Source organism: Dermacentor variabilis, chromosome 2 (assembly GCF_050947875.1).
Source record: "Dermacentor variabilis isolate Ectoservices chromosome 2, ASM5094787v1, whole genome shotgun sequence".
NCBI classification, from domain to species: domain Eukaryota; kingdom Metazoa; phylum Arthropoda; class Arachnida; order Ixodida; family Ixodidae; genus Dermacentor; species Dermacentor variabilis.
This window is the reverse complement of record NC_134569.1, coordinates 89371640-89399009: the sequence shown is the minus strand read 5'-3', so window position 1 is coordinate 89399009 and position 27370 is coordinate 89371640. Positions and strand designations below refer to the sequence as shown.

Sequence of the window (27370 nt, the reverse complement as noted above, 5' to 3'; positions counted from 1 at the left end):
ATATATTGAAGCGCTTGCCTGCCTACACACAACTGTATAATGGCGTGTCGTGGTGCGGCGACCACACGATTCTCTCATTGCTGCGCCCAGTATCATTTAGGCAATATTTCGTATATCTTCGTTGGCGTTAATGTGATTCGACAAAAGTCATCGTTTGTGGGCTACAAATAATAAATGTGAAGTGTTGCGAGACATTTGGAAAGGAGTATATATAAATGGTGCCAGCGCTAATGTGTGCAAACGCTGTTTTGTGCTTAAAATCGGGTACCTTGTCGGGGTTGGACGTTAACGGAAGCTCGTGGGGCCAATTATCATAACAGTCGATTGATGGCAAAAATCACGAACAGGGTGACATATGGGTTAGGCCTCTATAGTGAAGTCGGGGAAGCGTAGAGCAAAATTATTCTTGAAGAAAGACTCATGACCATAGATGAAAACAAATGGGCGGCTATTGAGTACGCGCACGAATATCTCCAGCTCAAAAGAATGAGCACAAAATAGAAAAGGAGATCGAGAGTTGCCAAACAAGCACAAGGTAACTGGAAGTGCAAGTGGACAACCCCGAGCCATGGAAAAGAAGGTGAGATAAACAGAGACGGTAAAATGGATCGAAAGGTATGCAGGTAATCGATGGTGCATGTGTGGAGAAAAAAAGCAGATGACAGATGGGGCCGGTGTCGTTACAGGTATATATATATATATATATATATATATATATATATATATATATATTACACAGTAAATCCTGATTAGCTCAGGCAGGGTGGGGCGGCTAGTTGTCGCCACTTTGTTACGAAGGGTACGTCATCAGAAATCATCATCAACGTGAACAGGTAACCAATAGCGCCGGAAAGGTTACGTGTAGTGTTGCCATAAGTTTTTTAAACTTGTTGCTAAATTAAGACGTAAAAGTCGCCAAATTTCCGCTAAATTTTCCTGCAAGGTCGCTAAAACTTCTGAGTAAATTTTAGGTAACATAGGCATATTGAAAAAGCTATAATATACGTCAGCATAGCGTAAATCATTTGCCGAAACCGCTCACCTTTGTGGAGCGTCCGTGTGAGTGAAGAATAAACAGTGAATGTACCAGCCGTGCGTATAGTGAGCCTTTACTGTTATTTACATAACAGTGGGCCATATTAGCTGAAATTTGGCTTTAGCCTCAGATGGCGAGGTTCCAAATGCAGTACCGTTCAGAAGAAGGCAAACCTAATTTTCCTTGCACCCAAACGTACTTGCCAGACATTATTCCTAAAAAAAACTTGATGTTCTTGGCGCTCCTGAAAGAAAGCAGAATTTTAAGACACACGAGGAGGTCGCATGTTAGGTGATGACAAATACGTGATCTTCATGCAGGTGAAATACTGCGCGGCACTGATCTTCATGTAGGTGAAATACTGGAGGCACTGGTCACGTGACGGCCTCTCCTCTGGAAAGAAAATGAGTGCTATGAAAAGGACGCGACCAGTCGCGAATATCGCTACTTCATTTTCCAAGTGGAACTTATGCTCGCTTAATACGTTTCTTTTTTCTCTCTTTCTATATCTTCATACGCAAATAAACGTTCAATTAAGTTTACTAACAAAACTGTCACTCCAGGTTAGGCTCGGCATCAACACTGAACAGCAGGACTTTCCGGAGACCGGCCTCGCAAAGACGTCCATGCAGGCGTTCTGGATCGTCATATACGCTCTTAAATAAAATGTATTTGCGCTTATCTTGCCACGCAACGATAATCGTCATCTGTCGTGTCCGCATTTCCTTTCTTTAAAGCCGCGAGCCCGGTGCTTCCAAGTCACGAACGGCATGCGCGTTATCAGCATGACAGAGCATTCTTGACGGGAAAGTAGCGAGCGCAGCGTTTTTAAGAAAGGAAACGCAAGCAAGACAGATGACGATTATCGTTCACTCTTAGAAAAATGTACACCCTTTGGGGTTTATCTTGTCCCACAACGATAATCGTCATCCGTCTTGCCCGCGTTTCCTTTCTCTAACGCGGCGAGCCCGGTACTTCCCAGTCACGAACGGCGCCGCGTTATCAGTGTGACGCAGCATTCTCGACAGGAAAGTAGCGAGCGCCGAGTTTTCAGGAAAGGAAACGCAAGCAAGGCAGATGACGATTATTGTTGTGGGACAAATTTACACCACAAAGGGTGCAACCGTTTTAAGAGTGTTGTCTGGCAAGATAAGCCCCAAAGGATGTAAATTTTTTAAAGAGTGTACACTCTTAAACAATTGTACACCCCTTGGGATGTACTGTTGTTTACATTGGTGTACATCGTATAACATCGATGTACATCGCAGTATACGCGTGCGGTGCTCTGCGAAGAGCATCGAAGAGCGAAGAGCATTGCACGCGTAATGCGAAGACGTGGGATCGTTCCTCACCTGCGGCAAGTTGTTTTTTCATCCACTTTCATTGTCATTAATTTATCATTTCATTCAATCAGTAAGTAGAAGTAATTTCCCCTATGTTGTCCTTGGCGTCTTTGTTTATTGGCTTCTGATTTTATTAATAAAAATCGGGCCCCTCGGTTAACCCCCTTTCTTCTCGTTGATATATATATATATATATATATATATATATATATATATATATATATATATATATATATATATATATATATATATATATATATATGTAACATGTTCCTGATCCAACTTAAATGACGTATTAGTTCTATATTCATGTTTACAGAAAGGAGGCACATAATACAAAACCACTGTTTCTATTAGAGTTTCCACGTTTTTATTTTAACGAACGCTGGCCGTCAACGCCAAGAATTGAAGAAAGGAAGATTTAGCGGCACAAGCGAAGCAATCAATGTAAAAAAGGAAACCTGGGCAGTTGAGCGGTTTGGGGTCGTTTTTATATCGTCTGTGGAAGCGCTTACAACAAAATATCAGTTTCATGACGCCTACGCTCTGCAAGTAAGACGAACCTTCAGCGGGAACGTGTTCTCAGTGTTCATTTTTTTTTTCGCCCGCGTTTTGACATGCGAGCTTTAAACCGCGAACGCCATCCAAATTTTTTCTATATTGTATCAAGATTCTGCACGAACAATACAATTATATATCTCGTATCAACCTCCGGAAGCTCCAGCGCAAATCAAGAATGGTGCCGTAATCTTCCCCCTCCCCTCCGCTTCACCTCTCCTCCTCCCCAAGACCGCTCCTTCACCTCTTTTTCCGCCATCTCCTCCTCCCCAAGAGAAAAAATTCCGGCGCTGTCCCTTGGGAATTCGACATCAACGCAGGTAGGACAGCACACGTTTATCAAATACAATGGCCCTTTTCACTGGTTGGTAGCACATGCTTCATGTAGCGCATACTTTCCTTACTGTGAAAGACATGCGCTACCCACCGGCATTCATAACAGTACTCCACACATATATTTCTTTTGCTTTTTATGGCGTCCGCTGAGATGTGATCGTCTTTGTCAGGTGAACTGTACAGGTTGACGCTGGTGAACGCCACAAATGAAAGAGGAATATTAAAAGGACTGGAAAAGAAGTTGTACATGTCCACCTTGTCTATAGAGAATACTAAGGACTCTGTCGTTGACAAAGTGGACCGACCCTCACCTCAAATGCCACTTGGATCTACATACGTTTCAAAAAGTGCGGATGCATTAATTAATCGACTGCGGCTTGATACAGAATACAGAAAACACATATTCTACTACATAAAACGCGTGTGATCCCCGAATTCACCTGTGGCAATGTTGATGAGGACGTCTGACATATATGTTCCTAGATTTCCCCGGACATGCTATGTGCCTACATTGAGGGCAGCTAGGACAAATATATACAAGCAAACGATCCCCGCCGACTTTTCTCACTTGTATATAATTACCTATAGGTAAGCGCAGCGCAGCCAGCGAAAACAGCACAGCGAAAGGAGTTGAACGCGTTTGAACATTTCTTTGAAAGCAGAAGCATACTACATGTGTGCTATATAGGTGCTGAACTAGGTGCTGAACCCCTCATCAACCTTTGGTATTCTTCTTGTGATTGCTATATAATATGTGTGTCGCTTACCTTGGTGGGTCTTGTGTGATGAAGCCGGCTTTTGTTGTTTATGTCCCCGCGGGTGTATTGTCCGCAATCCGGTAATCTTGGACCGCATCGCATGTTGAGAACTCAGTGTACGCGTTTGTATCGGTACTCATTGATGTGTGGTGCAACTTGTCCTCGCTTTTTGTCTTTGCATGTGCGATGTGTGTCTAAGAACTACATGTGGACGACCTCATTTACTCCCTTTAGCTAACTCCGATCTAGATTTTACGAACTGAACTTCTTATTTAGCAGTATTAGTTTTATTGCCACCATTCTTGCGTGAAAAGGAGTAACTGTCACCATTATAGGTTGACTAGGTATATCGGTTTTATTTTCATTAGTAATGGGGGGGGGGGGATAAGGTTCTGTGCCAGCTCGACCGTGCGCATGTGTTTTGTTTCCCACCTGAAGGGCTATTGAGAACACTGACAAATTCCAGTACGTTGTCGAATTCCGCCATGTTGGTGTTTTGAGCCGATCGCATATATGTGGACCGTACGTATATATAGCAATCTTGCGAGCCCGTCGGAGCTGACAAAATGGTAAATTCGACAGCATGCATGGCAAACTTTTACAATATGGCTACGTTTACATGAGCCCGATAAAATCGGGTCGAGACGACTTGTGGTGCCGAAATGCGTTCGTCGGGTTCATATAAACACTATATAGCGAGTCGGGTCGAGCGAGCGTCGGGGCTGTAGTTCGGTCACCCCGCCTGCGAGGGGTGGGAATGTCTCGTCCAGACCGCTATAGGGTCGGCTCGACTTCTGACTCGACCCACTCGCGTCGAGTTCACGTGAACGAAGCTGTCGTATCCATGCAGCACGTGCGTGCACCGGCTTTCTCCGAGTTGGTCCTGCGCACGAGGCCATCGCGTGGCGCAGAGGATTCACGCTATATAAAGAGCTCCTATAGCATCCAGCAAAAAGCAAAAAAAAAAAAAAAAAGCCGATTGGTAACATGATCTCTTTGCCACGTATGACGTGTCGGCACGGCAGCGACAACCACCGATGACGCTCCATACTAAGTCGAAGTATTCGGTAAGGAACCTCGATAGAGTGTGATGCGTATTTTCTCATAGCTTTAGTTGAATTTCTCTGCGGCTATATGACTCTGCATTTATAAATGAGGCGCGCACTGTGGGCTCATCTCATGCTAAAAATTTGCTGCAGTACTCTTTACTTTGGCCTATATGTCTGCTTGTTCAGCCCGACTACTTAAAGGAAACGCATTAGTTTTATAACGCCACAACAGAAGTCGCTTCTGGCATAAGCGTATCCTTGGTCAGCCCCATGGAGGACGGAAAAATACTATAGGAGGTAACACGACGTCCGACAGTTTGCTTCCAACAAGGAAACCCCTTTTGATGCCGCCGCTTCTTTCCTTCGGGGACCTGTCTGCGTTTGAAAAAAGGCCTATAGAGCCATCGTTTAAATATGTTATTCGCTATCTTGTCTCGACTTAGGCAAAGCAATTTCTCTTTGACTAGTTGCACCGGGTTTGCATACCTCTAAAACAACGTAAGGTGCGGCATTGCCACACCTATTTTTTCAGCGAACCCAGCATTGTATACATGCATCCGGCGTCGGGCTGTTCCCTTGTTGATCATTACTGTTATTCTTATGATGCGCCTGATAACTGAAAATTCTTACTTCTCATTTACAAGCTCCTTAGCTGTACCGCCTGTCCACTTGCGAACGGATCTCCTTCTGTTATTATTATTTTTCGTGTTCACCTTTACTATGTATGCCCCTCCCTTCTGTAATGTATCTATACCCTGAGGGCATTAGGAATAAATAAATAAATAAATAAATAAACAAATAAATAAATAAATTTTAAAGTAAATAGGCCCATCTTTTTGTCTTCTTTAGACTAAGCGAACTCCACGTGTATATTTTCCTTTGTTTAGAAATGAGAAAATGTTGAACATTCGATTAAATATTCTGAGGTCATTTTTGTCGAATATTCGTATCCTATTCGGCTCAGAAATTTCGCTATTCGAACGCCCATTTTTTGTGGCAGGGCTCCGATATTTTCACGTGAAGCTCCATACTAGGATTTTTTAAAAATTATTTCTTTCCTCTCTCTATGGTTAGCCCATAGAAAAAGAGTAGGGATGTGGAAATTTTCGAAACTTTCGAATAACGAATCGAATTATTCCGATTTTTTTTCAAATACATTTCGAACACTTCAGAACGTCAACAGCGGCCAAATAAACACGAAATGGGGGGGGGGGGGAGAGAAAATAAAAGCAGTAAATTTTCATTCCTGCGGGCATACTATAAACATAGAACACGAGAACTTGTGTTGTGGAGCAGGCTACGTCACTTCGGTAACCATACTTTACAGGTTGTACAGCGATCGTACAGCGATCGTACAGCGACCCTGCGCTTGCGAAGAAACTACTTGTTTGCTTCTAATGCTAAATTTGTGATTTTAATAAACAACGCTACCTAAGATATGTAATAACTGAAACTTGCTATCTTTAAGAGTATTAGGACGTGAACATAGTTTCATATTGATTGTGATAACGGCATTTCGAAAACTATTCGAAAAGTATTTGATATTTGATTCAATTCGCTTCTGGCAATATTCGATTTAGTTTCAAAAAGCCCTCTTCGAACACCCCTAGAAAGGAGTCAATCAATGATGCCAACCTCTTCTGCAGAGATATCCCTGTAATAACCACTCAAACACACTCAGTTTCCCGGGGAAATACCTATAGTTGTACACAAATACCTATATTTGTTGTTACGACGACCGATCTAATACGTCGCACTGGGTAATGGTGAGAAAATATATGACAAAAGCTAGAAAAACAAGGCACACGCGCTTATCATTTATATCCTAAGGTTCTATCATCGCCTGCTGCGCTGGAAATTCGACCCTTACAAAAATGTGCTTTAGCGCTATCCTGCTGATTTGGAAGCGAATCCCCGCCATGCATGTTCTCCCTTAAGTAAGTTTCCTTTTCGCAAACACCTTGTGTGCCGGTTCGCTTAGTTACTAAGCATTCTTTATGCAATATCAACGCCACGTCTCTTTTGGTACGCCTGTATAGACTGCTACCCGCCCAACGTTTTCCTTTTATTTTCCTAAACTACGGCGTTAGCGATAGTAACCAAACCTGACTAGAGAGAGAGGGACAATGGAGAGTAGAATTTATTTAGAGAATGGCAGGGAGGAATCTCCTCGATCATGACGTCGATCCAGGGTCTTTAGCGCCGCTGACCTCATGCGGAAGAAGGATAAAACTACCCTTCTACTCTGCACTGGGCCTAGAGTTTCTTCCAATAATATATAATAGCAAAGTCATCTAATAAAGTATTAAAGTACTCTGATAACATTGTAAGAAATAATTACAGTTAGCGAATAGTCAGGCGTTGGCTCAAAGAGAACACAGGCTGAAGTCCGTCGCACCTGTGTGCGAGTTGGGACAACCCCAAATACGTGTGCTGTCGTTTCTGGCACAGTGGCAGAGTCTCACAGTAAATGAGGCTCGTGATGCGTGCATAGCGCCATGTCAATGTCAAGCCTCACCAAACCACTGAATAAAAGACCTAACCACGTGCCTCAATTAACTGTAATGCTTATTGATTCAACGAAGTTTCTTTTCACCTTCTGCACCTATTTACCGTGCTCCGCAGTTACACAAACTCGATTGGCCGAGACACAGCAGTGTACCCTGCACCCCCGTCTTCTTTTCCGTGGGTTGCAAGGCAAAGTGCTGCTGTGGTGCAGTGCATCCTTGAATCTTTCAGCGATGGTTACAGCCCGGCGCACCACAATCGACACCGCCTTTGGGGTGCGTGCACCTTTTCTAAATCGAACGAACCTTTAATAAACTGTACAGGCACGTTTCGCCCTCTAACGTTGATTGTGTGAAGTGCAACGTTCAACACATGGCCTTTGAGATTAAGCGACGCGAGCTTTTTAATCTCGGAAGTCGTGTTCAAAACATCGCCTGCGACTAGAGCGTACTCTACCTGTGACCAATCCTTGCCTGTGACCAACTTTGACTAGAGTGTACTAGAATACCGTTGAGAGCGACGAGCAGCTGGAGCGGCGCATGCTTTGCAGTGAGGCGCGCGACGACGAATAGTACTGTGGCGGCGCTGCGATCGAAGTGGATTGAGTCGCATCAAGGTCGCGCCGTTGGAAACTGCTGGCGATTCTGCTGGGCGGGGTCGTTCGTACTGCTTCGCGCTCTACCGTTTGCGATAAGACTGCTCAAACGGTGTTATAATTGGACATTCGGTACCAATGTCCGACAGACGGCGGTACCGAGCCAAGACTGAGCGGTCGATTCGCCGCTGCAGCTGCTTTTTAGTCAAGTGGCGTAGACCGTTGGGGCATCTCGCGACATCACATGGAAGTTGAATTCTCTGCTACTCGCAGTTTGTGCTAGTTTCGCGAGCCAGCAAAACCAGCGCAGGAGTGCGCGATAACGGAACTACTGAAACGCGAAAGCGTGGACGGCGCGGAGTCGAGCGAAAACGATACATTTGGACCGCCCATGTCGTTAGTTCTTTCTTCTGAAAAGGAAATAGAACAGGACAAGTAACATTTTATTTCGTCTTACAACACAACACAAATATGTTTTCTGCAACGAGTGGTTGAGAACTGGTGCCAGAATTTAACTGAGGAGCGCTTTCGTCATCGAGCAAGTACTTGAACGTCCCTGAAAATCTCTACCCATTTGCCCCTATTTCTCGATTGTTAAGGTTCTGTTCGTGATAATATTGGTGCCTTAAAGATTCTAGAGCACTAGTCTATCACTTTAGCTTAATTTAATATTCGTCTTCAGTGTTTTTTGTCCTTAACCTCCGCCGCGTGTCGGCCTGGCATTTCACTATCTTCGGGATTTTTTTTTTTTGTACACGCGGGCGCTATAGTGGGGATGGCGTTGCGCTGCTAAACTCGAGCTCACGGGTCCAACCCAGGTCGCGGAATTTGATGGGAACCAAATGGAAAAACACTCGTATAATTCTGTTTAGGTGCACGTTCAAGAACTCCAGGTGGTGAGAACTGAACGGGTGCCTCATAAGCATATCGTCAGATGTAGAACGCTAGAATTTGTTTAATTAAAAAAAAAGAAAGAAAGTAGCTGCGTCCTTCGGCTTTTTTCTTTTTTTTTTTGAGGGGGGGGGGGAGGTGTAAACGAAAGAAATCATTCTCGAGTCTGATTTCTGAGAAAGACATGTTCTGAGATCTTCTATTTCATACCTAAATGTAATGCCGTTCCCGACTGTGCGTCCGCTCAACTAAGCTGCTTCTTTATTATAAACAACTGCTTTCGGTTATCCGGTGCATTATCATAAGGACAATAATCAAGCATTTAAAAGAACGGTATGTCTCACATACACGCAGAGATATTTGTAGATCTGCTGTGTTCGTTGAAGAAGATAAGTGTGTTACCACATTGGGCACCCAGTTTTTTAATCGGCTACAGTCTTGCAGACATGGCGATACTAAAAAAAATGTCTTCCTTGCCTGAATAAAGTTTGCAGTTCTACAGGCTGTTCCAAAACGGGGCGTTTATATTGAATGACAGCTAGAAACTTGTTCAGCAGGATCGATTAGCACCCGTGCGTTGATTCTCAGAAACTGATGTGCCTGTGCGCAACAGACATGTCTATGCAGCAGCAAAATCATTCAGAAAAAGAGTCCTCACTTGCATCGGCCCCTCACCTTCGAGACTTCAGAAGTGCTGTTATTCGTTACATTCGAATGCAAACGGCAATTCATTCATTTTATTAGTGAATTCTGAAGTCGAATACGATCTGAAGAGCAAATACCATTCGATTAGACTATATGTTTCTACTTCATTTCGCCCGCTGGCACGTTGAAGGAGATCGCCAGTCAAGCCACGGTGATTACTTCGGTAAAGAGTTCTCGGTCTCCCCGATTGAGTCTGAGTACATAGGCAATATCTTGTCCCTAAAACTGTTGTTCATATTAACGTCCAATAACTACCTTGATGCCTCTTCTCGGAAAATCGATTGGTTCACCTGGGGCTGGTACAGCTTTTGAAAGAAACACGCTTATTCTGGACGGGAGTTCTCACCTTTTCAGTCAGTGCATTTAGAATATTTGATATTTTATATGTGCGCATATATGTCGTCGATATATATGCGCCCTTAGATTTACCTAGAAGTGCATTGGGCCATCTGCATCCCTTTGCGTCACGCAATTAATGAACCTGGTTTATTTCACTTTAATATTGTTTTCTTTGATCATTGTCCCTGATCAATATTCCACCAACAAGAAGCGCGCGTCAAATGACACGATATCAATAAAATTTTCTTATGTAGCTTCATGTTGCAGATAGGTGGCCTCTGTGGCAAAAATTACGTGTTACATTTAGAGAACAATGTTAAAAACAGCGGTTCACCTGGCTAAAACCGCAATTGCTACCGGCCGGCAAGAGTCGCAGGCGCACCAATGCAAGTATAACCATAAAAACTTTTACTGCACAGACTTTTTGCAAGAAAAACTGGACATCCTCCAGCGTCCGCGCAGCGAACGCGCGTGCGCTCGCTAGCAGACGACGCACTTGACAACGATAGCAAAATTGAAGACGTCACGTTGTATAACCCATGTCTCAAATATGTATTCATAGCAAAATAGTGTCAATATACATTTGAAGTGGAAATAAAGCACTATTATAAGAGCATACGCGCGCAATCGGTCTCAGGGCCCGCAGTGAAATTACGTTGAATATGTCGCAAAGCGCGTCTCCGCCCCAATTCCGTTCGCTCGCAGCGCCCTCTCAAAATGTTTCCACACGCGGCGCGTCAGCGAGAGAGCGTCGTTTGGACCACTCAACCACAATCTAGTACACTGTACCTGTCCAACGTTGGCTTGTGACATCATCATGGTGCACAAGCTTCTGATTTCGGAGGCCGGGAACAAACTCTGATAACTCTGATAAAGATTCAAAGATGGCGCCTAGGTCGCATTTTCTGTTTCACGATCACATGGGTGCGTTGCAGTCAGAGCGGTTGGGGAGCTCGTGCGGATTCCATAAAAACAACGGAGATCACGTGGTTTAAACCTTGTACACTTGTACCAGGAGTACAGCGCGATCAAAGAAGACTAAAGAGGCGCTCGAAGCGCTAAATGTCTCGAAGTGTATGCGCGCGCAAGGCCTTTCAAGGGCCAAAGCATTTCCTCTTCGGCATCTTTCCTCCTGTGATTCTGCGTCACCTCCTATCGGTCGGTCGCCTGCTGAGGGAGTGAGGTTAAGGTCCTGAGGAATCAGAGGTCTATTTCCGTCGCAGGGATTATCGAAATCTTGATACTGTATTATCCACGTGTTCATCCCTGACTGCAACACGGGATTGGACAGGTCCGGGACAGGCCGCCAGCATTCACTGTGACTCACACTTCGCATTGGTGCGTAGTACTTTCGTTGCGTAATTCATAGGGTCGGCCTTCGCGCACCCATAACATGTATCTCGTTTATTTATTGTCGAAAGTGTTGTTTCTTATGTAGCTGTAATTTGCGAAAATTAGATCAACGTTGTTTATCGTCGCTGTTGTATTTTGTTGGCCGCACGATGTCCTAGGGTAATTGGGACGTTCGATGAGGAAAGCTGACGCTGCCCGCGCAAACTGTTTTTGAGATGACGACAGTCTCTCGCGGCCAACTCCCGTTTGATTTTTTTGTGCCCGCGGCTCACAATTTGGCTGAAGTAGTTCGGCTTCTTTTCGTCATATACGCATATTATTTGGATGACGGAGTTAAACAGCTGCGGGTTTTTCCGGTTATGGCAGCTCCAAATGCTTTTGAAAGAACGCCGCTTGACGTGTTTATTTCTGTGTATCTTATCAGTCAAGCTGCGCGAATTCGCAGCGCGCTACAGACAGCACCAGTGCTTGAATTGCCTTCACATTTAGAATGTGTACAGAGGGTGATGTCGAGGCCTGATTGCAATTGCGCGTGTTCCTAGGCAGGAGGCTGCAGCTGCGCTCTGTGCCAGCTAGTTCCCACGACTGGTATGCCCTGGGGACATGAAACTTTCAGTGTGTACCTTTAATGCAACCTGATCTAGCTGCAGCAGTATGCATGTAACTGACATTAGCTCTACTTACGCTGGAAGCCATCAAGTGGAGTCATAATCACATTGCATCGTTAGCAATGGCCACATTCGCTGGATTGTAGTGTTTGTTGTAGTTGTTAACACCGGTCTAATATTTTTGCTATATAAGCTATCTTTACCACCACACCAAACAAGTATTACTGGGATAGGCCGTAATCATTGCTTAACAGCTATTCATAGTTGGTAATCAGCGTCGGTAAAGTCTATGATTGCTAGTGCTATGATTCACCCAAGTCTCAGTTATGCAGGATGTGCCGCTCCATTTCTTCGTGATAACGTTTTGCTTTCTTTGTTTTCTTGAAGTTATTTGAAGCACAGTATAAAGCTCTGGGTACATATTTTTTTCTGTGCTGCAAGTTATTGAATTCTCGATAATGATGGAGATAAAAAAAAATTATGCTGCTGCTTGTCATTTGATTGCAAGATACATGCACTTGCTATATGAATATTGCCAAATTCCCTTCTCTGCTGCCTCTGTGGTTACCTTTGTAAATATAATAGCCCATTTCCAGTATGCCTACTTCTATGCTCAGATATCAGGCACGACTTGGGGTGATGATACCTTTCTAGTTGAACCAAAATAAGATATACGCCGTTACAACATACTGGGAGCATAGAACTTCACCATGTCCGGGTAGAAATTAGGCCCACCATCGGTGGAGGGCAAGACAGCATGACTCTGCTGCCACATGTTCGTGTATGCACGTTCCCCCAGGACCTATGTTAGTGCTAACTGGGTGCTTTCACCATGACATGCAAACAGCTTAGTGACTATGCTTAAAATTCATTGTGCTTTGTGAACAAAAACAAAGAGTTAATTCGGAAGTGTACCTTCACTACAGCCTATTTCTCTGCACTTCTGTGTGTAGGGCGGCTGCTTCCTTTGACTGAACTCAGTGCTGCGATTTCATAGGGACACTCTATTTACAATGACATTCCTTGGTGATTCCTGCAATAAATGGTTGCTTAAGAGGCACCTCTTCACTCCAGTGCTTTGGAGCAGACAGTGAAAGCGCTGGGTGACAAGATTGTAGTTTAAAAATGACTGAGGGGCATTATTGAAGAGTTGTTGCTACTATAGCCTCGGGACAGCACTGCCCTCCTCTAGGTAGCATCAAGGATAGAAAGTTAAGGCACATGCTTGAATACAGAAGTAGAAGCAGTCAAATCACTAAAAAAAGTAATTTTCTGGAGGAACAGGTGAAAAGGAAACAGATGTGAACAATCCACCAACACAGCAGACAGCACAGCAGTGGTGATGACACAAACAACACACAGTGAGGTTGGCACTTGTCAGTTTTGTGGATACAGACTGTCTAGGGCAGGCCTTGCCATCTGCTTCTCATGTCATTGCCCTGGCTACTCCGTACATGCTTGTTTATTTATTTATTGATTTTTTTGTTCACTGTGCCATCACAAAAAATATATGTATGTAGTGACCACTTCAGCAGTTGGTGGAACGTTTGCCTGGGAGGATGACAGCTATAAAATGATGATCACGTGGAATGGAAACACAATGCTATATGTCTGCCACCAGTACGTCTACATTTTAGTACTTCCACCTTTTCATTGCTTGCCGCACAAATTCACTGGCATGGTAGAGCAGGGCAGTTAGTGTATCTGAATTGGCAGCGTTGTTTTTTATTGATGCCAATACACTTTGCTGCTGGAGAAGGAGAACCAGCTGACGTAAGGCTGCATCTTTTCTGTGCAAGTTCAGTCTAACTCTTAAGTGCTACACCTAAGTTTTCTGATACAAGTAGCTCAACGAAGCTGTGCAAAGCTTGGATGTGATTCTGCAAAATATACTTCCTGATCTGATCCAGTAAGTGAGGTAGAAACAGAAGTTTGAAATAAAAGGCAGCTTCTACATTGTCACTAGAAAACAGGCCAATGATGAATGTCCTTGAAATTATTTAGTTAACTTCATACTGAATCAGTTGAACTCAATGTGATGTTTTAATCGAGCATCCACAGGACCAGTGTTTGGAATATGTGCAGTGTTAGCAATGTGGAATTAATTGAGCTTAGATTCTAGAATTTCAGCTTGCAGTTACTTCTCAAGATCAGGTTTCGTTTGGCATAGATGGATTGGAATTAAATGTATTGAAAGATAGAATTTAAAATACCTTGAAAATTATGTATGATAACTGAACTTGCACAGAAAAGATGCAGCCTTACGTCAGCTGGTTCTCCTGCTCCAGCAGCAAAGTGTATTGGCATCAATAAAAAACAATGCTGCCAATTCAGATGCACTAACTGCCCTGCCCTACCATGCCAGTGAATTTGTGCGGCAAGCAATGAAAAGGTGGAAGTACTGAAATGTAGACGTACTGGTGGCAGACATATAGCATTGTGTTTCCATTCCACATGATCATATCATTGTCGAGAGGGCTTCAGGAAACCAGTGCTTGAAGCAGGGTATCTTTAAGGTGTTTTGGTACTGATGGGTTAGTGGTGGTACTGTCACCAGTTAGTGGAATCAGCAGCCACATGCTGCTTAAATCCTCAATGTGATGTTTTAATCCAGCATCCACAGGACCAGTGTTTGGGATATGTGCAGTGTTAGCAATGTGGAATTAATTATTGAGCTTAGATTATATAATTTCAGCTTGCAATCACTTCTCAAGATCAGGTTTCGTTTGACATAGATGGATTGGAATTAAATGTATTGAAAGATAGAATTTAAAATACTTTGAAAATTATGTCTGATAACTTTGATCTCTCATCTATATCCATGATGCACCTGATACATGTGTCTTCCTGCTTTGTTGTGTGTGCAGACAGTTCACCATGTTGGACGGCAGTGCAGCAGTCAACCCCAATGGTTCCTGGCTCAACAGTCGTGGCATCTGGCTTACCTACTGCCTGGGCATCCTGCTGCTGCATTTGCTGATACTCAGCTTCCCTTTCCTGAGCGTTGCCTGGACCTGGAGTCTCACAAATCTTACACACAATGTGGTCTGTCCTACTCTCACTCCTTATGTGTCTGTTCTTCTTACATAATAAATGACTACTTGTGCATGAGCATATGAGAGACAGCATAATTCCACCACTTTAGATGAGTTCACACAGCCATTGTCCTTCCCCTCCTGTAACCATCATCATTAAAAAAAAACAACATTGGTGTGCACTAGGCATAATGAAGCAATGTTCAAACAGTTGACAGCAGCAGTGGTGCCGGCAGCCACATGAGTTGCTCTGGAGTTGAGTGACAACCTTGGCTCAGCTGAAAGGAAATCAATTTGCTGCAGCAGTTTATATATAGATAACTGCTTCGAGGCGTTCTTATGTTACAACATGAATCATTGTGTATGAGCATCATTGTAAATATTGGCATTTACAAGTCTAGAAACACAGTTCTGCCTCAACGGCTGGCGATAAACATGTGCAATGGTGCAAGCGAGCACGAGGGAGATGCAAGGGTTGTCAGAAACAGTCAACAGGGCTCAGCAGTTTTCTGATAAGATAGCTTGTGAAGGGGAAAGGGCTCTGTCACTGATGCAGAAGCGTAAACTCTGAGCAGCATCGTACATCAATGACAGCCCATTTTTGGGATGTAACCAGCCTAAGAACCCTTTCCTTTGATTGAGGCCTGTGCCGTAAGTGTGGTGCCTTAGATGACAAGGGCATTACTTTCACAACAAATTAAATATACTTAATAATGAATGTTCGGTAATTTGTCACCTCATTATTTCTTCTGCCTTTTCATATGTGGCCTGTATTTGGTTGCAGATAGTTTGATTATAGTCATAACAACAGCTGTTTTATTATTGATCATAGCAATGTAATCAGCTATTACGAAGGCACTTAATAATTGTTCCAACATATCCATCCACCCAAAAAAAAGTTTTACATCAAAATTTATTGCTGTTACCCACACTGATTTCTTCAAGGTGGGGTACACATACCTTGCAGAAAGCTTCTGCAGTCTAAACTGTGCTGAAATTAAATATAAAAATTTTCCAGCTTAATATGCCTCAGTAAATTATTCCGCCAAGTTTTGGCAGACTACTGACATAGTGGCATGAATTAGTCTACAAATTTTAAGGCGTATGCTGTTGAAGGTTATTTGCCACTTAATTGGTCTTGAATTCTCTCTGCTAAAATTTTACAATTCATTTCTTTATCTACCTTTAACAGGCTTTTGCTTGCTAAAGTTAAACATTACCTCAGCTTAGACTTGTTCAACATACTATCTTTATTTTTTGTGCTAATAATGTTTATTATTGCTGTAGAAGATAGAGGCTATACTTCACTTTTTAGAATTTTTCACCTAAGCCTCAGCACCGGTGCATCAATGTGGTGTCATGGATTTGAATGTGTCTTATCGTGTTTTAGCCATTTTGGTGCGATGCAAATTTTCAAACTTTGCTAGATTGAGTCTTTGTTTCCTTCAGAATGTAATATAGTTCTTAGGAGCACAATTGATCATCTCACCTGCATAAAACCCAACCATGAGGGGTGTCCTTCGCTTGCAGTTGCTGACATAGTTTGAGCAATTTCTTGAAAGATATATTGCTCCTCTGGGCATTCCACTCAGACACGCACTTTAAGGATAAGTAGTTAACTAGATCTGAGCAGACACTGTGACATATTGCTCCTTCTGGGTGCCCAAGGTGCTCCTTTTGAATCTACTAAAGATATTGTGCAAAAATAATGAAAATGGATTGTGTCAATAATTTTTAAAAACCTGTATAGTTTAAAAAGATTAAACATCTTGGCACACATGTCCGGTACATAATGCGAATATGTTTAGGATCTCTGAAAGAGTTTACTTCTGAATGAGTCTTAGTGCTTATGAAGTATCCGTACTAATATCTTGAGCATTGCCTGGCAGCTCTGTTTTGGACTTGAAGGACCATCTCGGAATTTCATTAGTTGGGGCAGGGAGAAAGTGCTGCAAGGAGTCAAATTTTTACAAGAATGTGGTCGTCTTGCTGCTTTTTGCAGGCGATGTTCTTCTTCCTTCATACACTTAAGGGAGTTCCTTGGGAGTCAGCAGACCAGGGCAAGTCACGATACCTGACGCAGTGGGAGCAGATTGATGATGAAATGCAGTTCACAGCCACGAGAAAGTTCCTCACTGTGGTTCCTGTTTTCCTGTAAGTACATGCTCATGGCTACCAGCTAGCTACTGTAGACTTATTTAGCTCCACCGCATATGTGGGGGAACATAACCAACTATTCAGAGTTGAGATATCTTAGGAAGCATCATAAGCAATGCATTTAACTAGCGTTGTGTTCGGTTGGCTTCTCAAGTTCTCTGGGCCAGAACCAGTAGATCATAGGCTGCTTGCAATCCAAGCAGGACACTTTGCTCCCCAGTGTATGTGTACCTCTAGTGCCGCAGTGTGTACCTTTAGTGCTGCAGCATGGCCAAACATAAACATTCACACTCTGCTTCTACAAATGACACCATCTGGCTTCGATCCACTGGTATACATTGAAAGCCCCTTGACGAACTTGATAGCACAGACACAATGGACGTCGTTGAAGCCGTTCCTTTCAGCGTGAACTCCGAGGTGTAGCATCAGCAGCAGCACACACGGTTCTACTGCTATCGTTAGCTGCCTCTGTTTCTGCATGATATGATACCTTACAGCCCTTGTAAGTGAATGGCTCACAAGAACCACAGAGAAAATTACACATCCGGCAGAACACTGTCACAACAAACCACTGGTTAGGCCTCGTTGCGGTTGCGGTGGCTCACCCGTCACTGGGCATGACTGCAGGTGTCGTGCGATAATCTCTTGGCCAGATATCAACTGCGCGCTTACTTTTGTGTCAGATCAGACTAAATCACTCAGAGTTGGAGGCTGATACTCTATAAAAAATATCCAAACATAATCATCAGAAACTGATTTGAATGCTGAATGCTGCACTGTTATGAATTCAATAAATGAGTAATTTTCACAAACACGATAGTATTGTACTTTACTGTGTTTAGTATAGAGCTAGAGAGACAGTCAGCATTTGTTTATAGTGAAGCAGAGTCACATCAAGTTCTAGTTAGTTCATTAGTTATATAAGGTTTTATGGTGCAAAAGCAACTAAGGCTACAATGCACAAGTTACATCATGATTTGTTGTGTGTCCTGAAGTTTGTCTAACTGGACTGGCCAAGGTGGAGCCAACTATGTACACCATTTGAAGCAAAAACTCAAGTTCAGCTTGAGGACGAAAATTGGTTGAGTTGTCTTCTGAAATCCTGAGCCATTGATGGCAAGTTGAAGTTTATTGAGTGGAAAAACATATTCTTTGCCAAGACCATTGCAGCACACATGCTGCTCAAGTCTATTGTTAGGGCAGTTGTCTCATGATATAAAAAGGCTGCACGATACACACACTTTATCTCTTCAGTCATTCATGATCCCGAAAATATCAACAGTGTTGTCAAACTGGACCATCCCATTCGAAGCCATGGCTTAACAATCTTTGAAACAGCACACACCGATGACTGCATGGAAGATGTTTCTTATGGATAATGTTAATTGCATGTGCTTTTTTTTCTTTCCCTTTGATCTTGTCTCATACTTTTTGGTCATTACATTTATTATGTATGGGTTTATTATTTTTAGAGGCAAAAAGAAGCAAGGCAGGAGTCCACTTATTGAATACAAAACTGCATGTGGTAGGAAGTAATTTTGCCTTGGACTTGGGCTGTTCCTCAACATCACTAAGGACGGCATTCTTGATTCTGTTGAAACTACAGGTCACAGGAAAAATGACTCCCCTGAACGCTGTGTTCACGGCATGCATGTGGGTTTATGGCACTTGGAGCAGATTCCCCGAGTTCGATATATCGAATGTCCAGTTCATTATGAGAGAGTTATTTCACATGGGTATAGTTCACTATGTTTTGTGTGTTTGATATAGAGAATAGTTTATCCAGGTGAGTTATATTTGGGTTTGGCTGTATTAGACTGCAGGAACAAAAATATGTCAGTGGCTTGTTACAGCATTTGTACCATCTTCGTAATGTGAGATTTTTTTATGCTATATCTTTTGCTTTCTTTCCTCCGGTAAGAGAACTCAGATGTGACCTGATCTGAGGTACGCTGTGCATAAGATTCTTGCAAAAACAAACATGCAGAAATTTTTTGGGTTTTGGATGATACTTCTTGAGCTTAGACCTCCAGCATCAGTGGCATAGCTTGCCTTTGACCTTTAAGATGAGATATTACATTCAGAATTCACTTGATATTGGCTATGCAAGATTTTCAGTGTAAGCTTTGTAGCCGGCTCAAAAAAAAAAAGAGAGATTTGACTCTTGAAGTTCTTCAGTCTTTGAAAACAATATCTGTATAGCCATGTCATAGAAATTTACGAAGCACCACCCGTGTATATCATTACTCTGTACAGAGTGGAGTGCAGTAGCTTATTCATTGTTACTACCTGGCGCTGTTGCATAGTACAGTGGTGTTAAAAGCTAAGAATGCAATACCTCTTGCAGCAACCATCATACTTACCAACTCTCCTGGATTTTCGATAAATTTCAGTAATTTTAGCTCGTTCTACGACTTTAGGATTGTTTCGCTATGAAAAATAAATACTGTTTGCAAAAAAAATTTATCTTGTCAGTCTCCAATAATACTCCTGGAAATCTTGCGATTGTGAAAGAACACCGGAAGAATACCTGCTTCGAGCAAATGTATTCAGACAAGTTCCAAAAGCAGGCGAGATTGCCAGCAGCAGAGTTACTGAGAAAGTCACTATGGTCTACAAACAATGTGTTGCTTGTCAGTATGTACTCTTGCAAGTTTGTTGCCTCTTGTGAGGCACGTCTAACAGTAAATCATTGTTAGTGAAGTGTGTCTATGTCCCACAAAAGATGTGTGCTTATGCAAACTTAGAAAAATATGCAGTAGATCCTTGTGTAACAAAATTGGTTTACTTGAAAAAATTGCTTTATTCTAAGTTTATTGTTGTTCCAATGCATTGCACACATTTTAGACCGGATTATTCAAATTCCAGTAGCACCAGACTTAGTTTGAAGTGCGTCGCATGAAATCTGTATTGGATTGCTCAGTTCCACATGCACAATGGCCGTTTCTGTTTCGTCGCACCAACCAGCCCAGGCAAAGAACACTATGATGGCTACTCACATTGTGGCAGTTTCTTGAGACTCAACTCTATCACCTTATGGAAACTGGCCGACGAAGCAGCCGTTCATGGGCATCCGCAGAATTTCGCTCCTGTCAAGCATGACATTATTCTGATACATGTTTTACCAGCTCTCGCGCTGATATAATGAACTAAAATTCCCATCAAGATAACTTCATTATAAAGAGGGTTTACTGTACATATGTGTGCTTAATCGTCCCTGAACTCCCTTTTTCTGGTGTCATGTCCTCTATATTTACTAATTTTAATGTCCACAGGTTGGCAGGCATGCATCATAAGCCTGATGGGCTGCACGTTTCTTTCCTATGTGTTTCAGATTTTTCCTCACAAGCTTCTACACCAAGTATGACTCTGTCCACTTCGCCATCAACTTTTGTTCCCTGATGTTCGTGCTAATTCCCAAGTTGCCGCAGTTCCACAAGGTTCGACTCTTTGGAATCAACAAGTATTGAAAGCAAGCAGGGATAGGGCCATGTTTCAGTTATAGAATATTCCTGTATCTTGCTTCCGCTTTCTTTTTTCCTTTTATTTACTGTTAACATTACCAAGGAAGCATTGGCCTACGTATTACGTTTGTAATAAATGCTGTAGCTGTGTTTTGAGCTGCTACAGAATCAATGCAATTATGTTCATATTATGCTTAGGATGTTGTCATTGCTGTTTTGTAATGAAATGAAATCAGTCATATTCATAGATATTATTTTTAGATAGGGAGCAGTTGCTATTTTTTTGCAGTAGTGAAATTTGCTCTTTCTTGTCACTGATATTTTAGCACTGTTTGGGGTATGTGCAGTTGTTGTGGCTCATGATGAAATCAATTGCAGATATTGTGATTGATAATGCATAACTCCTCTCTATAGTTGGAGTGCTCTAGTATATGTGATACAAAGTGCCTTTCTTATTTAATAAACTCTGTCATCACACAGTCTGTCTCTTTGAGAGTGTCTATTTGTATGGATGACACTAGGCAGCCTCACAATGCACTGAAGCAAAGCTGCTTGTATCTTGTCTGTTTAATGTAGGCCAGCGTGCCCAATTCAGTGATGCCAATAGTACCTCATAATGAGATGCCCCACTGTACTGTTCAGACACGTCCTGGCGGAAACCTATGCATGGTGAGGCTGACGAGAAAAATGTGCTTGTAACTACACTTCTCTTACGAGTACCGACACCAGATTTTTCCAACTCATGTTTTTTTTTTTCTTTAAAGGATATCTATCGACCTAGTGATGACGGCATTGTGGCTAATTTTATCCACCATGCGAACTACTGTAGCTATATCATCCTTTTAAATTTACCATTTTAAAATATGAATAAGGTAAAGTGCAGATTACTGCCACAGGTAACATTATGTAATTTGAAAGTGGTGATGATACAAGCACAAAGAGAGAGAGAGGGGGGAAATATAATGGCAGAAAGCTGGAGTGGTTAGCCTGAGGAAGTGCCTCTGGCCTGCTACTCCACGCATGAAGCATTCGCACGTGTCCCAATTAAGCGGCCCAGTTTAGTGATTTGGGAGCACACTGTGTTCTGTCAAAAACCACTTGGCCATCTCCAGCCCAAGCAAATGGGCCTTTCGAATCCGTTTTGTACATTTCGCAGGGGAAAAAAAGTTTCTGCGTGTATGTATTGCCAAACATTTTCTTGCTTATCTGTATTGTGACATTTCAGTGTAAATAAATTTGAATTTGAAATGTTCCTTCACTTTTCAACTTTGGTTGGAAGGTTCTCATTTGTCTCTTCTTTGTTGGATTGAGGCCTAATACTGTGATCACAATGTCCGCAGCTGTTTGGTGACATAGTGATGAAAAGTTGGGAAAAAGTTTTGTGTCTGTACTCCTTTGAGAGTGCCGAGAATAACAGCATGTTCCTTCGATTTTTGTCAGTGTTGCAAAGGGGAGTGTCATCTCATGCCATCACACTGTCTGCATCAATGCACAACTAGGGTTGCCACCCTAGTTGTGCCCTAGGACTGCCAGTTTAACCCCCACACCTGCATACCATTTGCCAGTTTTCCCGATCTTCACTAAATTGGCACAGTATTCATTATGGATGTGCTGTCGGACGTTCATATATAGCAAACAATTGAATTGTTGCTAGCAACTTCTTTTCCTAATTCCTTAACTGTTCACTGTCGTGGTCGTGCTACCTGAAGGTATGAGACTGAATGGTCCACCTTATCACTTTAATTTTTTCTACTGAGCTTTTTCGTATAAGTGAAACTTCTTGCCATATGTCATCTTGGTGGCAGCTCACAGTTGGTGCTTATCTCATCAGCTGGCATGAACAGTTTGGGCCACGTGAGCCAAATGAATGCACACTGTTTGTTCTCCTGCCCCCACACATCCCTTGGCTACGAGAATGACTCAGTGGGCTACTGGCTTTACCTGCTGGTCTTTTTTAAAAATCGAACCGTGTAGTACCGAACTTTTTGAAAAAATTTTCAATAAACTTCAGTCATGCAAACTTTGTATTCGGCTTATCGTCACCTTAATGCGTTATAATCTTTTTAAATTTTTGCTTACAATACTGACCACAAGAAGTATTTCTTGATTCTTGTGAATTTGCCAGTTTTGCGAATGTAATTTCAGTTGTGTTAGCACATTGTAGTACCTTGTGCGCCATGCCGGGAAAATCCTTGCTGTCAATCTCGCTACTCGTCGCTCTGCTTAGTGCGTTGAGCCCTTTTTGTGCGTGCAATGATTGGTCTCTGTCTAAGTGTCTCTTTAGTATGCCAAAACCTAACTGCTTTTGTGTATTTTCAGCTGTGGTAGAAATGTTTTTGTCGGCAGGTTAACATGTGACAATCACTTTTGACAGCTGCCATCCAGTGCATAAAGGAAGTCTAGTGTAGGTGTGTTTAGTTAGTAGTGCGTGCCAAGACCACTTTGCCAGTAATTATTCAAGCATGTGTCTCCGGTGTTGTTGCATGCCAGTTATGTGCAGTCAACCACAAAAGTCAACGGACCATGGGATCTCGTAAAACATTGAATTTCGGAGCAACCTGAAAGATTAGCCAGTAAAACTGTACGTCACTATGTTATTCGCATATACTAGCAGAAACTGGAAATGCGAACACCAGGCTCCATTGCGAGGCTGATGAGATATTAACCTTTTTCTTGGATTCTGTGGTTTGCAAAATTTTGTGGCTGGCTGTGCACGTACAGTTCACTCATACTCGCAAGCAGGTTCTTTATTGCTTGCTTTGTTAAAAAAAGAAAGTGATCTGGGCGTGATAATGCATGCTTTGCTGTATATTAGACAGAACTATTGCTTGCATTACCAAATGGCAGTTTAGTAGTCCACTGTCATCCTAGCTGCTAGTGTGTTGAGCATCGACTGTGTTGACTTGAGAATCTGGTTGGTACTTCAATCCTGGTTTTTCTTTTCCTTTCTCCTTTTTTTTTTCTTGCTAACATTGCAGTTAGTCACCAATCCCGAACAAGAAAGTGCCAAGAAAGACAAGATTCACCACACACAATAGCTTGTAACAAGACATGGTTGTCACTCAGTTCAGCAGCTAAAGATTACAGAAGCAGCCACAGCAGACATTATCTTGGGTCAGGCATGGCTAAAGATTTCATTTTTTAGTGGAAAGAGTGCAAATTTGTGCCTTTCAGTGTCATTGGTTCTGTGCAGCTGATGGTTTCATCAATGCAGAGTGCAAAAAGAGGGAAAGGAACTTTCTTCTTGGGAAGTGATGTTGCATATTACAATCTCGAGAAACTTCTAAGATTATTCTTTGCATTTGCATTGTTCCTTAGATCCTAAGTATTTAGCATATTGATCATCATGAATTCTTGGTATGCCTTTGAATACGATTAATGTGCAGTGTTATTCTTGCTCCAAGATGTTACAGCACTGTGCTAGTAGCTTTACATTGCTTGAAAGTACCATGAAATACTGTACAGAAGTCAGCTGCCACTTGGCCAAGGAATTCGCTGTGAATGGAAAGGGTAAAAAAAGGGTGCTGTCCCACTTTACTGATTTGTTTTGATCGTTTCAGCGAGTTGGGAATCCTTTTCTTTAGGACTGCAACACCGTTGACGCCTACTTGATTTCTCAGCCAAGTTTAAGGCGGTCAGCTTTCCTTCAAGCACTTTCTTCTCATTCTCCAGCACTTGCATCAGCCTGTAAGAGTAGAGCATAAGACTTATCATTACCCTTAAGCACCACCTTCCAGCTTTATTTTCTTGAAACCCTATTAAAGAACTTGCGTAAAAATATTTCCATTGATTTCCCAGCAACTGTTTGCAAGTGATGAAAGTCTGGTAATTAAAGTACATCACAAAAAATAATATGTCAGGAGCTTTAAAGGCAGGTTGTATGACAAGTCGTGCTGAAAGTGAATAAGATGTGTTAAATGCACCAAGAGTGACCACATCAGATTGCATGAAATGATTATTTCACGAGCTATATGTCATCCCCATAGCCCTCATGCTTCACTCGAGCTCCTACCTGCCAACTATCTACATGTTGACATCTGCAGGGCTTATTATTCTGCCTTATGGCCATCTGTGCACTGGCACAGCCAGAATCTTTTTCGGTTATTATTCGGAGAAGGGGGGGGGGAGGGATCAGGCTGCATAGTACGTGCTGGTACGTGCCCGGTGTGCCACCCCCTGGCTACGCCACTGCATCTGTGAGTTATAAATAGGGCATAATGATCTAGCTACCTCTGCAGTCGACAAATCTACGACGTCACCTATGGCCTACAACAACAACCGCACAAACAGGACTACTATTTGTTGCTCTTAAACATGATTCTATGGACCACAACTATCGCAATAGAACATTCCATAGCTATGCTATATATAGGGCGTTTTTCTTAGCTGCTCTGAATTTTTCTAAATTGCCTGTGGCACAAAGCACAATTCTAACCCTTAAGCTTAAGTTACTCGATGAGGCGACCATTACATATACGAGAAGTCAAAATACTTAATTGAATGGTTAACATAATTACATGAATAATCTTGTTTAATTAATTACATTACAGTGGATGTTACTATCTACATATTGTAGGTAATGAGTTTGCAAGGCATATCACCTGGAACGAATTCTGAAGATGGCACCGGTTTCAATATATGCGTCATCAAACGCAGTAAAAATGCACTCTTGTTCCACTTAATAAAGAAAATGCTGTTGTATGTATTCAAGCACAAAAGTAAACACCAATGCAGTTCATCGGACACTTTGAAAATTGATATCTTGAAACTGGTGCAAGTCCTGAGAATTTGTTCCAAATGAATATGCCTTGCGAACTCACCGGCTACAAATAGTAAATTGAAATACCTTCCTTAAAGTAATATGTTGAGTTAATTAGTGTATGTTAATTATGCAATTAAGCAATTTTTATTTCTTGTAGAAGTAATGGTTGCCTTGTCAAGAAATTTTGCTGAAGGGTCAGAATTGTGCTATCTGCCATAGGCAATATTTAAAAATTTGGTGCAGCTAAAGAAGAAAGAACACTGGTATATTGCCACATACTGCTCATAACCACACGCAAAAATATCGATGTGGACCACAGTTAACAAATTGTGGATGATTGGGTTTGTTGGTTCAGCATTGTGATAAATCATGGCACAGAGGTGCAAATGCAGGCAGAAGTCTGCGCTACGATTTATTGGAGCTATCACTTTTTTTTACCATATCCATACAGCACATTATATGGTGGCGATGCATTATGCAATCCAGCGTGCTTACTGAATATGGCCAGGGACGGTGCCTGAATTTTTCTGTTGGGGGGGCCAGAGCATGATTCCATATTTTACAGCAGAGCTTTCTTTGCCTCTTTTCTCGACTTTTCCACTGCTGCTGCTGCTGTCTTGCATGCATTGGAGGGTGGTTGAAAATGTGTATAATGCACATAGTAGTGATGCGGGAGATGCCTCTGTGCGGCCTTTCGAGCGAGAACTTTGTGGATGTCACCAACAATGCCCTCTGGAACTCCCTGGCCATCGACACAATGCCCTCTGGGTGGCATTAGCCGCCTGCAAAAGCATTGCAGAAGCTGCAGTGCTTACTTTTGTACTCACATGCAACAGCCCAGTGGGGATGCAGTATGGTAGAAAGAGGAGACAGAGAATGCGTCAAGCCAATGCCCTGACGAAACAGGTGAATAATAGCCACTTTTTTCGCTCATGGCAACTTGCATACATGGGATGATCGTGGCAGAATAGAAAGGTGCCATCAGAAAGTATGCATCGTTTGGGGTCTCTTCAATTAAAGGTTGTCATTTGCAGCTTCGCTGTACAACCCCCTTCACAGCGTGGATTGGAGACCAATTTCTAATTTTCTTTTTTCTTATGGGGGGGGGGGAGGGGTTATGCTATAGGTCACTCAGCACTTGCAAGTTGGCACTCCGTGGTGCTAGGGAGGGAAGGAGGGAGGAAATTGAAGGGTTGGCCGCCCTTCCTGAGAGCGGCCCTGGTGCACGCGTGAACCACCGCTGCGCCTCCTGTCAGGTGCCCCTGTACGTTACACATGCATTCCACTGCTCCACTTTCATCGCTCTTGTGCCGCCAGTCGCATCGCCGAGGAAATTTGTATACGCCCCTACATTGGCCAAAGGCAAGAACCCTTGCAAGAATAAACGCCACGGTGCTATTTCGAACTGCATAATGCTATCGCATTTGAACTCGTAATTGAACTTGTAAATGCATACAGAAGATATAACGTGGTAAAAAGATAATTCGGTAACTTTAATCCCTATCACAAGCATGCTGTGAGACTGTGTTGCAAAGTCATTTGCAACAACTGCATGCGAAGAATATTGTGATGGCTACTTTGCAGCCGATACCGCATGGGACACTGCAGGTATCGCTGATCTAACGACAACGCCCTGTTCTCATACCCCTCGCGTTGGTGTTTGGTTCAGTTGTGTATTTTAGGAGTGATTCTACAATAGTGCTTAATTTCCATACACAGAAAAATATAAATAAGTTATGTATATGTACAGTACACCCTTGCAATTTTTTAACAATATCAGACGAGCGTCAACTGCACGGCATGTCAGTGACCTTGTATAGTGGTCAGGTGCACCTCTAAAGTGAACAGCGCTGCAGAATGCATTCGAACTAAA

General features: G+C 42.6%; 2 protein-coding genes across 2 annotated transcripts in view; one reads left to right on the top strand and one right to left on the bottom strand.

Moving 5' to 3' along the window:
• Positions 1-11047: 11047 nt before the first annotated feature.
• Positions 11048-21988, top strand: ORMDL (sphingolipid biosynthesis regulator orosomucoid 1-like). The gene is made up of 4 exons (XM_075681232.1): positions 11048-11456; positions 14947-15124; positions 17117-17268; positions 20606-21988. Exons 2-4 carry the CDS (start codon positions 14957-14959, stop codon positions 20739-20741), a joined length of 456 nt encoding a protein of 151 aa, XP_075537347.1. The 5' UTR covers positions 11048-11456; positions 14947-14956; the 3' UTR covers positions 20742-21988.
• Positions 21989-24237: 2249 nt separating this feature from the next.
• The window catches only part of LOC142572258 (uncharacterized), a 34686-nt gene continuing 31553 nt past the window's right edge, over positions 24238-27370 (bottom strand). Inside the window, exon 3 of the mRNA XM_075681231.1 lies at positions 24238-24420. Coding sequence (XP_075537346.1) covers positions 24270-24420 — 151 coding nt within the window. The 3' untranslated portion in view covers positions 24238-24269. The remainder of the gene's footprint in view (positions 24421-27370) is intronic.

Bases quoted from the DNA above. Each gene is read 5' to 3' on its own strand.
- ORMDL (XM_075681232.1), top strand. From the start codon at position 14,957: ATGTTGGACGGCAGTGCAGCAGTCAACCCCAATGGTTCCTGGCTCAAC. The intron at 15,125-17,116 runs GTCTGTCCTACT...TGCTTTTTGCAG, and splicing joins CAAATCTTACACACAATGTG to GCGATGTTCTTCTTCCTTCA. The intron at 17,269-20,605 runs GTAAGTACATGC...TATGTGTTTCAG, and splicing joins ACTGTGGTTCCTGTTTTCCT to ATTTTTCCTCACAAGCTTCT.